Raw genomic sequence first — 20,948 nt, forward strand, 5'->3', positions numbered from 1 at the left:
TGTATACTTCACCTTCACCTAATTCCTCTGTTCCTCCAAGAATTGTAATAAACTAGTTAGCCATGTTAAGTTATCTTTTTGAATGGCTCCATGGCTTTACATTTATCCAGCATTTATTCAAAAGGAAATGTTTCATTCCAGTAGAACACTCTTGCCAATCTTTGCGGAACTAATTCTGACTCCAATAACTTGAAGCAGCTCATAAGAAAATCTAGACCGCATGCACACACACACACACACACACACACACGTGCACGTGCATGTATGCACACACTCACGCAAATATGCATGCACACACATACACACACTTTCAATGCAGAATGCACCACACATCAACTCTTGTTTATCTGAGCCCAGAACTGATACCAGTCCAAGAGATCAGCTCATCAAAACACACAATCACCAAATAAAGAACTACTTTCTGAAAGTAAACAGTAATCATAGAAATGAGGATGTGCTTTTGAGCCAAAATTTCTTTAACTGCCATAAAATGCTTATTATACAACTATCATTCATCCATTTCCTTTTTTTATTTCCTTCTTCAAGTTACCAGGTACACATCATTTATCCATCTCAGCATTAAGTTTCTTGCTGTATTTGAATCATGTTAAGAGCATAGAGAAAATGTCAGAGTGTTGCACACACACACACACGTTATCACCATAGAAATATGGAGAAAGATGACAGGTTGGGAGAAAAGGAGGAGGTGGGGGCGACAGAATGTGGGTAACAAGGAACAGTGGGATGCAGAGAGGAAGGGAGGGGGAGGGGAGATTGGAGTGAGTGGGGCAGGGGGCAGACAGATGAAGAGGAAGGTACAGAATACAATGCTGTGTCCATGTACTGAAGCCCAATGCACCAAGAAGCACGTCACATCAAGGGCTGGTCAGTGACCACTGGGGACGAAATTTTCTCATACCCACCCTGCCACCCCTCAGCTCCCCAACACTATGATAATTTCAATATGCATACACTCAACACCCCATTCTGACAACCAAATAGTAACTGCTGATCAAAATAAAAACTTCCAAACCCCAAAATATTTTTTATTCTTTTTCCTTCTTTTATAACTGATAGAAGATGAAGCAAAAAAAGATTTTAAGTTGTAAAATGTTTTTTATATGATTACCAATTCAAATTATACTTCACAAATATTCTTAGGTCACAAAATACATAACGATGATAGACCTATGTGTCAATAACTTAAATGCCCACCCCGCTCAACTGAATACTTGTAAGCTTCAAACTGCAAACAAATTAGAACATACACTTCCACCACAGGTTTCAGAAATCAACTATGACAAAGACACTCACAGACCAACCAACAAGCACCCCTCTCGCCCCCCTTTTTACCAACCAATAAACAGCAAAGGAAGAAGAGGGGACAGGAACCTTCACGCTTCAGAGGGGCAGATTACAGGGACCATACTGACAGTGTTGGTTGCGGGGTTGCCAAGTGGAAAGGGTTTATTTCTATTCCAACAGTACTAAGTCTTCACTTCAATATGCCTTTCTCTTTTTAAATTCAATATTTGATACTTATGTGCACAATAACACTTCAACAATGTTTAGTATTTGATACTGGTACAGGCAATCCACTTTTATAATGTTTCACATTTGATACTGATGCTGGCAATATCACTTTAACAATGTTCCAGACCTGATAATGATGCTGGCAATATCACTTTAACAATGTTCCAGACCTGATACTGATGCTGGCAATATCACTTTAACAATGTTCCAGACTTGATAATGATGCTGGCAATATCACTTTAACAATGTTCCAGACCTGATACTGATGCTGGCAATATCACTTTAACAATGTTCCAGACCTGATACTGATGCTGGCAATATCACTTTAACAATGTTCCAGACCTGATAATGATGCTGGCAATATCACTTTAACAATGTTCCAGACCTGATACTGATGCTGGCAATACCACTTTAACATGTTCCAGATCTGATGATGATGCTGGCAATACCACTTTAACATGTTCCAGACCTGATACTGATGCTGGCAATACCACTTTAACATGTTCCAGATCTGATGATGATGCTGGCAATACCACTTTAACATGTTCCAGATCTGATGATGATGCTGGCAATACCACTTTAACTATGTTCCAGATTTGATCTGACATTTTCATTTACAATACCACTTTAAACATATTCAACATCTGATAGTGATGTATACAATACCACTTTATCAATGTGCAGTAGTTCATTCCGATGCTGACAATACCACTCTGATATCATGTTCAATACATAATGCTGACAATGCTATTTTGACATTGGTCAGTATCAGTTACTGATTATTATAACACTACTTTTAACAATGTTCAGTATTTGAAACTGATGCTGACAATACCACTTTAACCATGCTCAATGTCTGATACTGATGCTTTCAATCCTGCTTAAATTGTTGGTTTGTTTGTCCCCCCCCACGCCCCCTCCCACACACACACACACACACCCTCTTTCCAGCATTAAGACTTTTCAAACATTTTGACACTTTCACATATTTTGTGACAAACTCTCCTTGGTTTCATCTTTACCTGAAATCAAATCACATCCACTAAAACAAGTACATTTTCACAAAGTGTTATTTCCAGGTAAAGTCGATTCATTAAACAAAATGTCTTTAACAAATTCATGCTGTTCTTACAATATTGAAACAGATAATGTTTTAAACTGACTTCATGATCGTTAAAGGGAAAAGGGGTGTGAACAAGGAATCCTTCACATGCATGCTTTTTCCTCAGTCTACTCTATGGATACATGCATTTAGGTAGCTGTTCATCCATTGTTTGTTATGGGCCCTTAGTTAGAAGTGAAAGATTTCTAGAACAAGCTCATACCATGATTTTCAAATTATAAGAACATTCCTTAGAAAAGTGTAAGGTGGTGTGTGTGTTTTTTTCAGTATCAGAGAAGCAAGAACAGAAAAGCACATTTTAAAACAAGGTGCATGTTAACATAATGGATTTCAAGCTATAAGATGCTTCCCTTCAGAACAAGAGAGACAAGAAGAGGGGAAAAAAGAAGAAAGGGGCAGGAAAATCAAAAGAAAATGAAAAAGAAAACAAAATACTTTCTGCATACACTGTATTGAAACCCATGCCCATTTTCAATCTTTTGAAACTCTCTGACATAAACCATAAATAAATCTGAATACTGTCAAGGAACAAAGGATCAAAGCAACATTCCTGTTCAGAGCAACAACAACAACAACAACAAAAAAAAACAGAAAAAGAAGAAGAAAAGAAAACAAAATCCAATCATCTGTCAACAGGCAAATTAGAATGAATAATGACATATTTGTTGTTACACTCCACACATTAACCAAGACTTTTGTGACAGAAGCACTGTAAAACAACTGAAGTGAAAAAGTGTCTTCAACATAAGCCTTCTCTTCCCGCCGACAACAGAATCTGTTGACCTATCTTGTATAGTTATACAATACAATGAGCAATTGTCTTGTTTGACCTGCCCTGACCCACTATCCATGACTTTTCTCAAAGTCTGTCACATGTGTATTAGCAACAGGTCTTTCATAATAACCATGTACATTTTATTTTTAAGCTAATCTGTAACCATAATCAATATGCATCTCCTGAATAACCTGATTATATGTTGTACCTCTGTCTTCAATTCACAAGTTCTCAACAACAACAAAAATCTTTAAAAAAAATTACATTTCCAGATCATTATTCATATGTTTTGCTTTCTAAACTTTGTGTGTTTGAACAGAAAGAAAGTTTTTAAGCACATAAAGTTGATACTGCATAAATCCATAAAAATGGAAACAAGCAACTTGCAATCAAATAATCTCTCTCCCTCTCCTCTCTCTGCAGACACCAAACACACAATCCTACACTGTGCTCTGATCAGTCTATCATTTATGTAATACTATTATTATCATATTTATTTAGCGCTGAATCTTGTGCAGAGACAAATCAAAGCGCTTTTGCGCCAGTCATTCACACGCATGCATAACTCTAAAACTGGAAAAACCGAAGACAAGGAAGAGGCAGGGCCACTTTGGGAAGAGGTGGGTTTTAAGACCAGACTTGAAAGAGCTGAGTGCGGAGACCTGACAAAGAGAAAGAGGAAGTTCATTCCAATTGCAAGGTCCAGAGACAGAGAAAGAATGGCGGCCAACAGTTAAGTGTTTGAATCTGGGTATGCATAAACAGAGTGGATCCGAAGCCGATCGTAGAGAGCAAGATGGAGTGTAGAGGTGAAGGCAGCCACAGAGACAGGAAGGGGCAGATTTGTGAATACATTTATAACATGGTGTGCTGATCTTGTACTTTATTCTATGTGAGACAGGTAGCCAGTGGAGATGTTGCAAAAGAGGAGTGTTGTGCTCAGATCTTTTCTTTCTGAGGATGAGTCGGGCAGCAGTTTTGTATGCGCTGATGGGACTAAATGGATGAAGCAGGTAAACCAGACAGTAGAGACAGTAGTCAAGGCGAGAGAGAATGAGAGAAGCGACAAGTCTAGATGTTGTGTCAGTGGACAGATATTTCCGGATGGAACTGATGTGCCGCAACTGACATGTCCGACTGATAAATTTTTGCATGGGCAGTGTGTTGTCAAGAACAACGCCGAGATTCCTGACTAAACTGGAAAGAGGGATGGATGTACTGCTAAGTTTGACTGTGTCAGTTATGATGGAAAAGAGTTTTTGTTTAGTTCCTATGATCACTGCTTCCGTTTTGTCCGAGTTCAATTGTAGCTTATCCAGTCATCCGGTTTTGTATGTCCAGGAAGCAGCTGGATGTTTCTTGCAAGAGCTACGACAATTTTTCAGGAGTATCACTCTTCTGGAGTTGAGTGTCATCAGCATAAGAATGATGACTGACATTATGACAATACAGCATCAACTGAAAGATATCTGTTGAAATAAATGTATTTTTTCAAAACTGACTTCAAAGTCAGGTTCACAATACAAAAAAGCAACAACAACAAAAAACAAACCGTAAACAAAAACCAACAACAAAAAATAATAAAAATAAAATAAAATAAAATAAAAAGACTAGAAGAAGCAAGACTTCCAAATATACTGTTTGCTTATCAATGCTCACAAAGAATTTAGAGATGTCCATTCCCAATTCTAAGTTTGTTGTTTCTTGCATGATATGAGAAGAAGTGATCATTCTCTAAAACAAGTGCTTTGCAACTGATATCTGAAAGGCAAGATGATTTTTTCAATTACCTGCTGTTGAAAAAACATCTTTTTTCCTTTTATGCAGAGATATTCTTCTTCATCAAAAGCTTCTAAATCAGAATTTTGGAAAGGGCTCAAGAGATTTCAGGACAATTACATAACATGTAAACAACCACACATACCGTAAACAAAAACACTGTCAAACAAACAGCCACAATCTTGAAGACACACAGACTCAATCACACATAAGCAACAGTGGGAAGAAAAGTCTGAGAATTTAGGGATTAAAAACCCAATGGTAAATAATGTAAAAGAAAAGAGGCATCTTATGGCTCAAAATACATATCAGTTGTCAAGATTAAAAACAAAAGTTAAAATCAGCATCTGCATATTTGTTATCATCACGCTCTATACTATTGTGACAAAATAATTTTCTCAGTACTATCTTCGCATCATCATGCAATAATGCAACTGGCACCAGTAATTCAAATTTCAAATACAGTTAATTCCACTGCATAATTAGTAGCACCAAGTTGCACAAATTTATCTGGACAAACTCAAAGATGAGTTTAACAATTAATTCAGCTCATCTGCTGTGTACTGAGTGCAATGTGAGAAGAGTCCACCCAAAAGCCCACAGCACAACCCAAAGCTAGCACCACAGCAAAGCATCTTACACATCTTTCTGTTCTCCAAACTGATTGGTCCATTCACCGCTAGCATCAGAATCAAATCATCAGCATGAAAACCAAAGCTGTTTGTTGTAACAAAAATCAGACATCAATGCATGAAATAACATCTACATGAATAAAGCAATCTTGGAACATCTTGAAGCACCCACGCACACACACACGCATGCGCTGGTGCACGCGTGATCACACAGTCTTGAGATGTGGAATCATACATACATGCACACGCATGTGTACACATAAAAACACAGTGCCAATACTAAAGCACAAATACAGACATTCATACCTTTGCATTCACATACACACCCATACCCACACAATCACACACATATGCACACGCAGTACAGAAGCAGAATAAAAATCTATTCTAGATACCCATGAAAATGCAATGACAACAGCAACCTTTTTAATATCACTTAACACATCTAAAAACAATTCAGTACAGATCAAACACTGTCTAACACCTATGGTTACTTTTTGCCACGTCCACACAGCTACATCTCTCTCTGAGAGAAGCAGATGTTATTTCCAAGGACTACACCAACAATCCCATTGAGATGCACTACCACATACATCGGAATCTCTTAAGATTCACTGAAATGCCCCTTCTGTTATGTTCTGCATCTTTTGAGATCCATTCATTTTATGTGTCACCCCTTTTCAATTTTCTCCAGCATCCTTGGAGATCCATTTAAAATCAGCGTTATCCACCTGCAGGTCCCTTTTGCATCCAATAAAAGTCACTCATGTGTCACTCTTTTATTCCCTTCAGCTAACCCTCATTCCCATGAACTGTGCTTGAATTTTAGTTGATCTACCCAGCCCAGTGTCCTCTGATGTCACCAAAACACTGACCTGGATGACTCAAGCCAGCTTTCCTTAAGATCCAATCAGCTGGACAATCCGATACAAATACAGCATTCATCTTCACACAGAAGAATGCTTCTTCTTTGTAACAATGCAGCTCTCCATAAACTTTTAGATGAAGCACAAAATTTATATTTCTTATGCTGGGAAATCTACACAGAAATATATCAGACACATACAGAACAGGTACACAATCGGGGTGTACGTCCACATGGATTACAAAGTCAAACAACCAAGGCCACCTAATCCTGAAAAGAAAATGGAAAACAGAAAAATAAACCTTGCCACACCATGAGAAATGGAATATTCCATGATATCGTTTCATCCTCGGAGATATTTTCCTGCCAAACCAACAGTGACAAAATTGCTGAGTTGTGAATGAATTTAAAACAACAGAACAGTGTGCTGTGTGACTAAACCATGAGGCAGGCTTCACTGTGAACCTTGCACCAGTGGTGATACCCTGCTGACACTTTCAAACCACAAGCACAGCACGCACAGCTTCATGTGGGAGAGGAGGATCACATGATGGAATCAGAAAAAAACTTGGCCACCAGATTGCCAAAGACAAGCACAATGATTTGCACGAATGATTTACCCTAATTTTTGGTTTCTTAAGGCACTCCTGCATACAAGGCACATCCCATGAATTAAAAAAAAAAAAAAAAAATCCAGCAACATTCGAGAACAAGGCAAACTTGTATATCAAGTGTGGTCAAATTACAACTGACCTGGAGAAATTCCATATAACTTTGGAACTGGGCTGAACGAAACTGATGATGTCATAAACTTTCAACATGATTGCAATGATACAAAATAAAGAAAAGAATCAGGAAAACAGACTTCCTTGCTCATACATCAGATTCATCATTATTATCATGTGATAAACCTGAATTTACAGTGTCTGATAATGATAAGAAAGGTTAACAAGACTTATCTGACTTCACTGAAGGTGAAGTTCACAGCTCTACTTTCTGGTTACATTGACAGTCTAAGTGTACCACCTGCTTTGCCATTTGCATTTGACTTGATGAAGCCAGCTTTTTTTAAAACCATCAACTGTACTAAAAGATGATGAAGCCAGCTTTTTTAAAACCATCAACTGTACTAAAAGATCTATCACTTTCTGTTTAAACTCAAAATCATAGGACGTGCATTTTAATTTCAGTTATGCCAACTGGTCAATCGCTGCTCACAAATGCACAAAAAAGTCAGCTGTAGTCTCTGTGATCTACTGACTGTGCAAGAGTAAGGAAGTTTTTGTGTAGCAAGCTCTGATCGTTTTCCAGTTTCTTAAAAACAATAATTAATAACATTTTTCAATACACTGGAATTCTTTTTTTGAGTTGTGTTATTTTCTGATCTATCATAGAAATTGCTGACACACTCTGTTACTGTCCACAGATACAGTAAATTTGTGTCCAAATTTGTAATTCAAGGTTGATAGACAATCACAATCACATTTAACCTACTGTGTGAAAATTACAGTATGTCTTGGGCCTGCAAATTTACTGAACCTGCAAACTCAGTACTACCAGTTCACTCCCCTGACTTTCCCCACAGACAGCCCATTTGTATGGGTAAGAAATAAAATCACGAAAAAACAAATGTTAAAAGTAACGAACTGAAAATTTCCAAACTCATTAGTAACATGGTTTAGTTGGGGACAAAAAATAAAAAATTTCCTCCCTTCTTATGCTATCATCCAGTGAGATGATGAGGTATCCATAATTTTTGTTCTAAATTTGCACACACTGATGACTTGTAAACGAATCCAGGAAAGCACAAAGAGTTTAAAACAGACTGAATTCAGAACGTTATATAGCCCCAATAGGGCCCCTTCCTCAAATTCTATTGTCTGCCTTGTGACTGAGAAGAAACTGGGTCAAATGCCACTGTTGACACAGACTGTTCGCATGAACCAGTGACCTAGAAAATAACTCTCCTGCTCACAAGCACAGCAACACACTCTGCATTTACTGGTCGCAGTGGAGAGTGGAAAGGTCAGTTAAAATATTCTCAGCTAAAAACGTTATGCAAATAAGTTGCCACTCCAAAAATTAAAAAAATTCTAAAGCCCCAATCAGGCTCTGTCTGAAACAGTTGTAAACAGTAAGGGCTCCACTGGGGCCCATCGTCTGAAGTGAGTCGACCAAAGATGAAATCAGCGATCAGCTGCTGCTGACAGAACAATGAAAACAACACTGAGAGCAGACAAAACATTTTGACTCCTGTACACAAGACCTGATGTGTCAAAACTCTCACTGATCAGCAGTGACAAAAAGATATCAGGATATTTGCTCTCTGTCAGGTACAGACACAAACACAGCACATCTGGCAAGCCCTATGGGTCCCTCCTGTTAAGCAAAAGTACAACCCTGCACACTTCAATCCTAGTTTTGTACACTTTCTCTCCTGCTGCCAAGAGATGTTTACTCAGCTGATCAGGTAAGTATATTCAAATGACTACAAAAGAAGTGACTAACCCTCATCTGACTCTCTCATCCACTTTTAAAACTGCCTTTATTGTATCATTCCCTTCATCCCACTCCCCTGAATCACTCTTTCTATATCCAGATGACCAGTAAAACTAGATTCAATCCTCGTTCTTTTCTCTTCACTATTCTTCAATGCAGTCTTAAAAAAAGAAAAAAAGAAAAAAAAGGCTAATATCCAGACTCTCAGTATCCCACAAAAAAACCCAAAGAAAAACCCCACAAAACATGTCAAGCAAACAGACAGCACCTGGCTGGACACTCACCTGGAGTTTCTCCTGAGCAGGTAACCATAAGTCCTCACTGTATGGCACGCCTTCACACTGATGGCCAGGTGGTGCAACATCTGCAGCTGGCCTTCTGTCACTGGGGACATAGGTCAATATAGTCAACCTCACTTTTGATTTCAGGGGCTGCAACTCCCATCATTCACTTATGTGTATGTGTGTGACCATTTTTATACCGCAATGAAGGCATCCATACTCTTTTTGTTTTCAGGGGTGTGGCATGCTGGGTATGTTCGTATTTCCATAACCCAAATGCTGACATTGACTACACAGTTTTTAATGTGTGCATTTGATCTTTTGCATAAGTATACACATGAATGGGAGTTCAGACACTCTCCGATTTGCACATCTGTTGACCTGGGAGACAGGAAAAATCTCCACCCTTAACCCACCAAGTGTGCCAAAGCTGGTAAATGAACTTGGGAAGTTTAGGTGATAATCCAACACTATAACCATTCTTCTATGTGTCCATTGTGTAACAAAAAAGATCATTGAAAAAAACAGAAAAATGAAATCGAACTACCACCAATATCATAGCATCAAAAAACATAACACAGCATCACTGTGGATATGTTGATGCACATATACTGCATTACCTTATTGTTATTTTGCTGTCATTTAAGTAATTACTGATACTGCTCTTCTAGAACCAAACACACAGACTTTGCAGTCCTTCAGTAGGTACAAAACAGTTATTGCACCATTATTTTTTCCAGCTGCTCTCTTTGGCAATATCTTCTACACTGCAAATCTGTGTTAACTTTCACCTGTACTGGTTGTTGTTGTTTTTAATCATAAAATCATGACACTGATCAGTTGAGTGCCAGATAATTTTGTAACAAAAAAACAAAAAAAAAACACAAAAAAAGTTCTCCCTTAGCCAGAGAATTTTGGGGTAACAGATTTTTTTTTTTTTTTTTTAATTATAGTACAAACGTATGGAAGATACAGAAAGAAAGTAAAGGTTTTTGTGAAGGAAAATAAATGTAGATTCTGAATCTGAGCTTTTCCCCCCAATCATTTTGATTATAGATATTAACTGTTCAGGCATTTAAAGTGAAGATAATAATTTTTGTGCAACAAAAAAAAGTCTATTTCCGCCTCCACAGAATAGCATCCATAAAGAAAACAAACAAAATACAGCTGGAAATAGCACGCCTATTGTCAGATTATACCTGCAGAAGAAATTAAAACTGGCAGCAGGTTTATGAAAACAAATCACACCTTGTGTACACATCTTAGCAAATAACTGTTGCAACAATGACAAATGTGGGTACAGTCAACATAAAAAGTCAATAATATTCTCAGAAACTGAGCGGGCAAGCTTTTTGACAGCTAAGTTTTTTGATGACTTTCACTCCCTCTAAGTTGCACGTGGGCCGATTAAAGTGTCTGCTGTGCATCTGGCTTGCCTCCTCTTCAAACAAGTCAACCATCAGATTCAGTGACAAAAAGCGTTAAAAACAAAAAGCACGTGTTTCGTGTTCAACCTTGCGTTTCATGAAAATTGTGGAGCATTGGTGGTTGTCTATTTCTTGCAGTATGCACTGAAATGTGTGTTCATTGGCCTCCAACTGTCACGCCCAATTCCACACCCTCTGGTTGGCATTCTTACATCACTCCTCTCCCCCTCTTCCAATGCTCGCTGCACATAGTCTGTCAGTCATAGCCACTTGCTCAAAAACACTGTCCAATTGGATAGACAGACTGAATTACCATCAAATGGGCTGTCAATTTCACCACTGTTTTTGTCAATCACCTTCATTTTCAAACCAATCATCAAAGAGAGATCCTTCTCCATTGCTATAACTATCCATAATCATAAGCACAGCTTTTAAAATTGTGTAAATCAGCTGAATAGGACCACTCCCTTAACTGAACAATGTTTTCAACGCCTTTCTTCACATATGATGCAACCCCCTTTCCACGTGCGTTCCACATGGTCCAGTTAAGAAATTATCAAGTAGAAAAGGGTTCTTCTTCCTGATATATACCGGTACTCTCATTCAAACAGTATTTTTAATAATCCAGAAACATCAAACTAACCGTTCAGTGTCTGTTTATGTGCACTGAACCAAACTCATGACGAAGGAAAACTTTGAACACATGCAGGACGTCAGTGGACGTCTTATAGACACCAAGGTAACACTTTTTGTAGGACGTCAGCTGACGTCTTATAGGCACTCAACTGGTTAATCTGTCATATATCACTCATAACAGCTTATATCATATTAGATCATATCTCCAACAACATCACAATAACAGTAACGATGAAACTGAAAAGTTTCTACTGCTGACACCTCAATACCATACAATGGTGGATCAGATAAAGCCACTCAGAGGTCCAGTTTCTGAATTCCATTGAACTATCATGGACAGCACTGTGTTATGAATCCTAAATAATTTTCTTGACTCAGCACCACAAACAAGTTCTTCATGATCTTTCACTTACAGTTGCCTGCAGTGATATTGCCATTTTTCAGTATGTTGACAAGCGATTCCAGGGAGTTGTTCAGGGCCAGGCCAAGCTTCTTGGGAAATGTCTCAGGTATCGTTCCAAAGTATTCCCTGCACAGTTCACCAGTCATGATGTGGCCATCTAAGCTGTCACATCTTCCTTCTGTCCCTTGTTATGTGCACACTGACTGATGTTTCCAATGCTAGCAAGCACTAACACAACACATGCTGACAACTTGTTGAAAGATACGTTCAATCTGTATTGCTTTCCTGACACAAGATAATTCTTGTTTGACATCAGCACTTTTCTGTCTGGAGAGAGCCTGTCACCAGAAGTGCTGTTTCCCTGTGCACTGATCATCTTCATGAGCTACAGGTGGACTGGTGGCCAAGTGGTAATGCACTCGACTAGGATGCAAGTGTCTATGGGTTTGAATCCCATATATGGACCAGGATTTCTACTCCACACTCCACCAGACCTTGAGTGGTGGTTTGGGTGAGACAATAAACTGAGGTCCCATGTACAGCATGGTTTTAGCACATGTAAAAACTACAAAAAGATAGCACCTGGCAAAATTCTGCAGAAAAATCAACTTCATTTTATGAATCCCAACCAGGTGGTTAACAGCTTGGCAGCTATCTCTTTTCCTGCAAGCTGACTGATCACCCTTTCTGCTTGTTCTTCCCAAAGCCAGGGTTTCTGGGTCCAGGATTCTTGACGTTTTGCAAGGTGATTTTGTGCAAAGTTTTCATCTGCTGTGACAAAAAGATTTATTGTGTAGAAAAGTCCACTGACTGGTGCCCCAGCACAGAAAGATGGGTTGGCATGTTGGACATCTCTCACTGTCTCAACATTTAATAAAAATAATAAATAATAATATGGGGGCTTATATAGTGCGTTCCCTGCTTTCAATCGAAAAAAAAGAGAGTAAAAATTTGATGAACTACACACTGTACACACAACATAAAATTCATCTTTCTTGAGTAAAATAAAACACCATAGACACTTCGCATGAAAGTGACCAATTTAAAAATATACTATAAGCTTATGAAATAATAATTCAATCACACTTCCCCACTCAGTCACATAAAGCATATACAAACAATATTTAACATGCAGAACATTACTCATAATGACAACAGGGAAAGCACTAGGAATTAAAGTAAAATTTTGAGTAGCCAACAACATGAACAAAAGACTAATGATGATAAAAACAACAGCCTCAGTACAACAGGACACATTCCTGTGTGCCTGTGTCACATGAAGAGAACGGCATTTATTGTTCATTGTACTGTTGAAACAAATTTGTCTTGAATGCTTTTTTCAAAGTTTGTTTAGATCTGATGTGGCGAATGTTAAGTGGCAATGTCTGTGCAAAGTGTGCGTGCACATGCAACCCAAACCGATGTATATTTGTGAGAGAGAGAGAGAGAGAGAGAGAGAGAGAGAGAGAGAGAGAGAGAGAGAGAGAGTGTGTGTGTGTGTGTGTGTGTGTGTGTGTGTGTGTGTGTGGTTTGTGTGTGTAGAATGGCCAGTCAACATTCCAACACTATTGCTATCAAACTCCAACAAAATGTATTCACAAAACCCACAGTGAATGAAAAGTATTTACAGTTTTCTTACCAAGGTGCAATGTGCAATGATGCCATTTCATCAGAGATTGAACTGGCATCAATATCTAAAGAAATAAAACAGAAGCACAAAAGTAAATAACAATTCATCAAGAAACATGATGTAACACGATGCTCATACTGGAATCACTTCATTTCCTTGTACTGTCTTCATCTCCATTTTTACTCTTGAGATCTCTTTCATATTTTGAAATTCTAGCCTCCAACAAAACACTTTTAAAAGGCAACTTGCTTTGGTTTTAACACAAACACTGTATAATCATGCCAATTCCTGGTTCATTAAAGTGTAAGAGAAAGAGCAATTTTAAAAATATATGGCAAATTTTACAAAATGGTACTCCATCTCAAATTCAGGTTTTTTATTATATATTACATATGTACATATCTAAAAATCAATCTTTCACAGCCTTGCAGAACATCAAACCTTTAAAAAAGGATCACAGAAAATATACAGATGCAATGATTAATGTTGGAATATAAAACTGAGGAAAGGGAAGAAAGGAGACAGTCTTTAAGAAACAAACAAGAGCTCACCAGGTAAACTGGATGTGTCGAAGTACGGATATTTCCGTTGAAAACTGGGTACACTCAGCCCTAGTCTGCCAACACAATACACTATCAATGAACATGCCGAACACAAATACATGATCAACATTACACAACACACATCATATCCACATATTCTGTTTCTTTAGATCAAATTCTAAACATGAAAGGAGACAACAAAATGAGATGAACAAACAAACAACAAAAAGAAACGACAAGACCCTCTGCCTAATCTCCAGAATAAAAAAAACATGTGATTTCCACAATTTTAAGACTGAAATCAAGGGTGGTATTCCACAATTATCAAAGATGGCAACAATTCACAGTGACATGAAGTGAGGATTGAAGAGGGTACACCATTGTTAATTCTTCGCCCCCAATATTTCTTCCTTTTCTTATCAACCTTTTTTGCAAACGACAAATCTACACCAAAACAAAAACTAAAACCAAGTCCATGTCCAGTAGACCAATCATCAATGCAACTATTTATCCACACACACACAGAGCCCCCACCAAAAGGAGGAGTTTGTATTATACTCCATGTTTGGTGTTACATATACTTACCATGTCAAACTGATGCAAACTAGGCCTATTGGTTTGCTCTGCTTGGCCAAATTTCGCACGGCTAACAGTGAAAAGACGGGCCCACCCGCTCTCAGCCAATCAAACGCCTCTAAAAACTATAAGCGCTTAATCATTCCTTTGGCCAATGGGAACTAACCAGGTTTGATTAGTACATCATATTGGAGAGTGACTATAAGTGAGTGTGTGAGAATTGCTAAAACGCATATCTGCCAATACAGTGTCCAAGAAGGTCTGGGCTTGATACCCATTCTCACCCTTTCTCTTAAATTTTATGAGAAAATCAAACCGAATGTCTAGTCATTCACATAAAATGATAAACCGAGGTCCCATGTGCAGTACGCACTTGGCACATTAAAAAACACACAACAATTTGACAACAGACTAAGAGTGTTGTTCTCTGGCAAAATTCTGTTGAAAAAATATCCACTTGGGTATGTACACAAATATTCATGCATGCACTCAAGGCCTGACCAGCACATTGGGTTATGCTGCTGTCAGGCATCTGCCCATCAGATGTGGTGTACCTTATATATATTTTTCCAAGCTCAGTGAAACCTCCTTAAGAAACAAACTGGTACAGTCAAAGGTGATGCTGTGTTCAGGATCTGATCCGTGCTCAAAAGAATAGCAAGGATTCTATCTTCATTTACCTAATTTCTTAACTTTCATAGCAATGTTCTCATATATATGTATATGACCTGAATCTGAGAGCTAATATGCTATTCATATGTGTACATATAAGGTTTAAAAACTGACAGCTGATACACAGGTAACAATATGATAAAAAAACAAACAAAAAACACATTAAAACTTCAATTTAATTTCTCCTCACCTGAATGTTGTGTTAAGGATATTAGTGATGGCATAGGTGGCTTTGTGAAGGGAAACATATTTCTGAAATGAAAACATACAATAAATGAATAGTTATGGTAGTCAGCTGAATTCACCTGCAAAACAAATCCAATGGGAAAAAAACACTTTTTTTTTTTAATAAAAAAATTAATCCCGATGTCTACTCTTTAATTACCTGGTGCAAGTATCAAATAGTACCATCAACTACCAACAAATCCTAAGATATCCAAGGCAATTAAGCAGTCTCTGGCCTAAAAGCAATCTTGTTCTTAAAAAAAAATATATTCTTGGCATTCTGGTACATGCATGCATATCTGTGTGTGTGTGTTTGTGTGTGTGTGCAAGCGTGTGCATGTGTCTGCCTGTCTGTGCATGTGTGTGTGTGTGAGTGAGTGTGTGAGCATCTGTATGCGTGTGTGTGTGTGTGCGCGCTGCGCCTTGTGTGTGTGCGTGTCTGCCTGTGTCTGCCTGTATCTGTGTGTGTACATGCACGTGAATCAGAATGTTTGATCATGCTTTGTAAACTGACTTCGACACATGAAGATCAGATACAGATCTCTTGTACAATGTAACATTGCTTCATATCCTATAAATAGTAAGGGAGTTCATAAACTGTTTATGTGTAATGGAAAATAAGCATTCAGCCTCCACTTCCAAAACTACATGCACACTATCCAACAATTATTCAGCTGTTCTATCACTGCAAAAGCAGTCAAAAATACAGCCAGTAATGAAGTTAGATACAAAGGACAAATCTTACCTTGTTAGGTGATAGAAATAAGCCATCAGGGATCTGCATTGGGGATTCAGAATTTGGTCCTTCGGAACCCTCGATCATTCGATTCCGTAGCTGGTGGCAAGAAAAAAACAATCTTAAACTTCAATGCTACTCCCAGAAAGTCACTGCAATCACAAACACTTATTTTGCTATAATCTCAAATTACCATAAAAGAATATATGTTTCTCATACTGAGTCGTAACAGTTTTGTGAAATACCAGAAATTTGTAATGGATGCAAGAGCCCACGATTTAAGGTTTCTATATGACAAAATGATATGAAAATGTGCAAATAAAATATTCTGCTATATTGATGTGGTGTGTAGATTGGAACGGTTACGGTGGTCATGATGTTCAAGAGGAAATGAAACCTTGCACACAAGGGGGAAAAAAAAAAGAAAAGAAAAATATCCCAGTCCACAGTCCCCACTCACATTCTCCACTCCATCCTTCTTATCATCCTCACTGGTCACTTTCTCCAGCTCCAGTTCCATCAGATCAATGTTGGGGGGGTCCTTCATGTAACGGCCCTGACAACCACACAGTAACATACATGTAACCACCCTGACAACCATACAGTAACATACATATAACCACCCTGACAACCACACAGCAACATACATGTAACCACCCTGACAACCATACAGTAACAATAAACATACATGTAACCACCCTGACAACCATACAGTAACATACATGTAACCACCCTGACAACCATACAGTAATATACATGCAACCATCTTAACAACACAATAGCATACATGTAACCACCCTGAGAATCACACAGCAAAATAAATTAACCACCCTGACAACCACACAGTAACATACATATAACCACCCTGACAACCACACAGTAACATACATATAACCACCCTGACAACCACACAGTAACATACATATAACCACCCTGACAACCATACAGTAACATACACGCAACCATCTTAACAACAGAGTAGCATACATGTAACCACCCTGACAATCACACAATAAAACACAATTAACCATCCTAACAACCACACAGTTACATACATATAATGGCCCCGACAACCACACAGTAAATTATATGTAACCACCCTGACAACCATACACTATACAGTTACAAACATGTAACCTCCCTCACAACCATACAGTTACAAACATGTAACCACCCTGACATCCACACAGTTAAATACATGTAACCACCCTGACAACCACACAGTAAATTACATGTAACCACCCAGGAAAACACATGTAACAGCTGTGACAACCACACAGTAACACATATGTAACCACCCTGACAACCACACAGAAACATACATGTAATGGTCCTGACAACCACACAGCAACACACATGTAACCACCCTGAATACCACACAGTAACATGCATGTAACAGTCCTGACAACCACACAGAAAAACACATGTAACCACCCTGACAATCACACAGTAACACATATGCAACAGTCATGACAACCACAAAGTAACACACATGTAATGATCCGGACAACCACAGAGTAGCACACATCTAACGATCCGGACAACCACAGTAACTTACATGTAACCACCCCGAATACCACACAGTAACATACATGTAACAGTCCTGACAACCACAAAGAAAAACACATGTAACCACCCTGACAACCACACAGTAACATATATGCAACAGTCATAACCACACAGTAACACACAGTAACACACAAGTAACCACCCTGACAACCACACAGTAACATACATATAACCACCCTGACAACCACACAGTAACATACATATAACCACCCTGACAACCACACAGTAACACACATGAAACCACCCTGACAACCACACAGTAACACACATATAACCACCCTGACAACCACACAGTAACACACATATAACCACCCTGACAACCACACAGTAACACACATGTAACCACCCTGACAACCACACAGTAACACACATATAACCACCCTGACAACCACACAGTAACACACATGAAACCACCCTGACAACCACACAGTAACATACATGTAACCACCCTGACAACCACACAGTAACATACATGTAACCACCCTGACAACCACACAGTAACACACATGAAACCACCCTGACAACCACACAGTAACACACATGAAACCACCCTGACAACCACACAGTAACACACATATAACCACCCTGACAACCACACAGTAACATACATGTAACCACCCTGACAACCACACAGTAACACACATATAACCACCCTGACAACCACACAGTAACACACATGAAACCACCCTGACAACCACACAGTAACACTCATATAACCACCCTGACAACCACACAGTAACATACATGTAACCACCCTGACAACCACACAGTAACACACATATAACCACCCTGACAACCACACAGTAACATACATGTAACAGTCCTGACAACCACACAGTAACATACATGTAACAGTCCTGACAACCACACAGTAACATACATGTAATAGTCCTGACAACCAAACAATAACGTACAGATTCTTCAAGTAATGGCTCCAACAACCACGCAGTAACATACATTAATGACATTTCTGACAACAAAGGAAATCCATCAAACCATAGTTCATAAAAAATCCATCAAACAATCAAGAACACCAGCAGGATCAGGATTTAATATATACAGACCTATCTGTATACATGGTCAAAGAGGAAACACACACATTTATCACACACATAAGCAGCACAAAGATATATTCACACACTCACACACCTTTTAAAATCCAGAAACTGACTACAGCTGGAAGAGTACAGGAACCTTTTACAATCTAGAAGATGGCAACAAGTTTCCAAAGTTAAAAAAAAAGTTTATGCCACTTACAGTGTGCTTCAAGTTGGGGTGAAAGACTGCATAGCCATTGGGGTTGATAGCAAAGGCGTAACCCACTGGGCCAATCTGTCACACAACACTGATTTCAGCTTCTGAGGACTCTTGTTCATACCATTACCAACAATCAATTATTTATGTCACACTGCACTCATTCTGGGTCAAATCCTCATTCATACCATTAATAATCAGTAATTTTGTCAAACATTCGTTCATACATGCAATTTCCATAAAACTTGGGAGCCACAATAACAAGAAGTGAAGCCTTTATGACTCATGTGCCTTTCCTTCTTTCTTTGATCAATAATGTTCACTCCATTCTATAAGTGAGCTATAAGTGTATGAGCTTTTAACCTCACACACACATGCACGCACGCATGCACACGCGTGCACACACACACACACACACACACAAACGAGAACATTTTTACTTCACAGACCCAGTGTCAAAACAGGAGTAAAAAAACAAAAAACTAACATCATCACCACTGTCTCTTGTCAAAATACATTCATCACTATAACATGTTTAATAATCATTGTCAATAATGTCAAAATGCCTGCTGAACTTTGGACACACTTAAGCTAAGATCACACTGAACCCAAACTATCAAAAACTGAATTTGTAAATGGCAAATCATTCTATTTCAATTAATACTTGGTTCTGATTTACAATACTGTAGTCATTCGAGTTTCACTTTCTTAATGATGTGATGATGATGCATTTCATTTATTACTATTTCTCCAACAGACTAAACTAGTCAGGACAATTATTGTGTATCATATATTCACACACACACACACATATAATAATAAATAAATAATAATGGTACTTATATAGCGCTAAATCTTGTGCATAAACAAATCAAAGCGCTTTCGCACCAGTCATTCTCACGCAAGCATAACTCTAAAACTGAAAAAAAAAAAAAAAAAAAAAAAAAAATCTAAAAAGACAAGGAAGAGGCAGGGAAGGGAGGCGATTTTGGGAAGAGGTGGGTTTTAAGGCCAGACTTGAAAGAGCTGAGTGTGGAGACTTGACGAAGCGAAAGAGGAAGTTCATTCCAATTGCAAGGTCCAGAGACAGAGAAAGAACGGTGGCCAACAGTCGAGAGTTTGAATCTGGGTATGTGTAAGTGGAGTGGATCCGAAGCTGATCGTAGTGAGCGAGATGGAGTGTAGAGGTGAAGGCAGCCACAGAGATAGGAAGGGGCTGATTTGTGAATACATTTGTAGCATAGAGTGCTGATCTTGTACTTTATTCGGTGTGAGACAGGGAGCCAGTGGAGATGTTGCAAAAGAGGAGTGGTGTGCTCAGATCTTTTCTTTCTGAGGACGAGTCGGGCAGCAGAATTTTGTATGCGCTGAAGGGACTGAATGGATGAGGCAGGCAAACCAGACAATAGAGAGTTACAGTAGTCAAGGCGAGAGAGAATGAGAGAAACGACAAGTCTAGATGTTGCGTCAGTGGACAGATATTTCCGGATGGAACTGATGCGCCGCAGTTGACAGTAGCAGGATTGACATGTCTGATTGATAAATGTTTGCATGGACAGTGTGTTGTCAAGGACAACGCCGAGGTTCCTGACTGAAGTGGACAGAGGGATGGATGTACTGCCAAGTTTGATTGTATTAGTTGTAATGGAAGAGAGTTTTTGTTTAGTTCCTATGATCATTGCTTCAGTTTTGTCCGCGTTCAATTGTAACTTATTTAGAGTCATCCAATTTTGAATATCCAGGAAGCAGTTAGATGTTTCTTGCAAGAGCGACAACAGTTTTTCAGGTGTA

General features: G+C 38.6%; 1 protein-coding gene across 1 annotated transcript in view; it reads right to left on the bottom strand.

Annotated features, from left to right (window-relative positions):
• Positions 1-20,948, bottom strand: part of LOC143284779 (voltage-dependent calcium channel subunit alpha-2/delta-2-like) — a 93,910-nt gene that overhangs the window by 33,906 nt on the left and 39,056 nt on the right. Inside the window, exons 10-18 of the mRNA XM_076591776.1 lie at positions 19,161-19,235; positions 16,795-16,890; positions 16,344-16,433; positions 15,564-15,625; positions 14,135-14,199; positions 13,593-13,647; positions 11,964-12,079; positions 9,491-9,590; positions 5,851-5,889 (exon numbers count right to left, since the gene is read on the bottom strand). Coding sequence (XP_076447891.1) covers positions 5,851-5,889; positions 9,491-9,590; positions 11,964-12,079; positions 13,593-13,647; positions 14,135-14,199; positions 15,564-15,625; positions 16,344-16,433; positions 16,795-16,890; positions 19,161-19,235 — 698 coding nt within the window. The remainder of the gene's footprint in view (positions 1-5,850; positions 5,890-9,490; positions 9,591-11,963; positions 12,080-13,592; positions 13,648-14,134; positions 14,200-15,563; positions 15,626-16,343; positions 16,434-16,794; positions 16,891-19,160; positions 19,236-20,948) is intronic.

The sequence above is a fragment of the Babylonia areolata genome, chromosome 8 (assembly GCF_041734735.1).
Source record: "Babylonia areolata isolate BAREFJ2019XMU chromosome 8, ASM4173473v1, whole genome shotgun sequence".
NCBI classification, from domain to species: domain Eukaryota; kingdom Metazoa; phylum Mollusca; class Gastropoda; order Neogastropoda; family Buccinidae; genus Babylonia; species Babylonia areolata.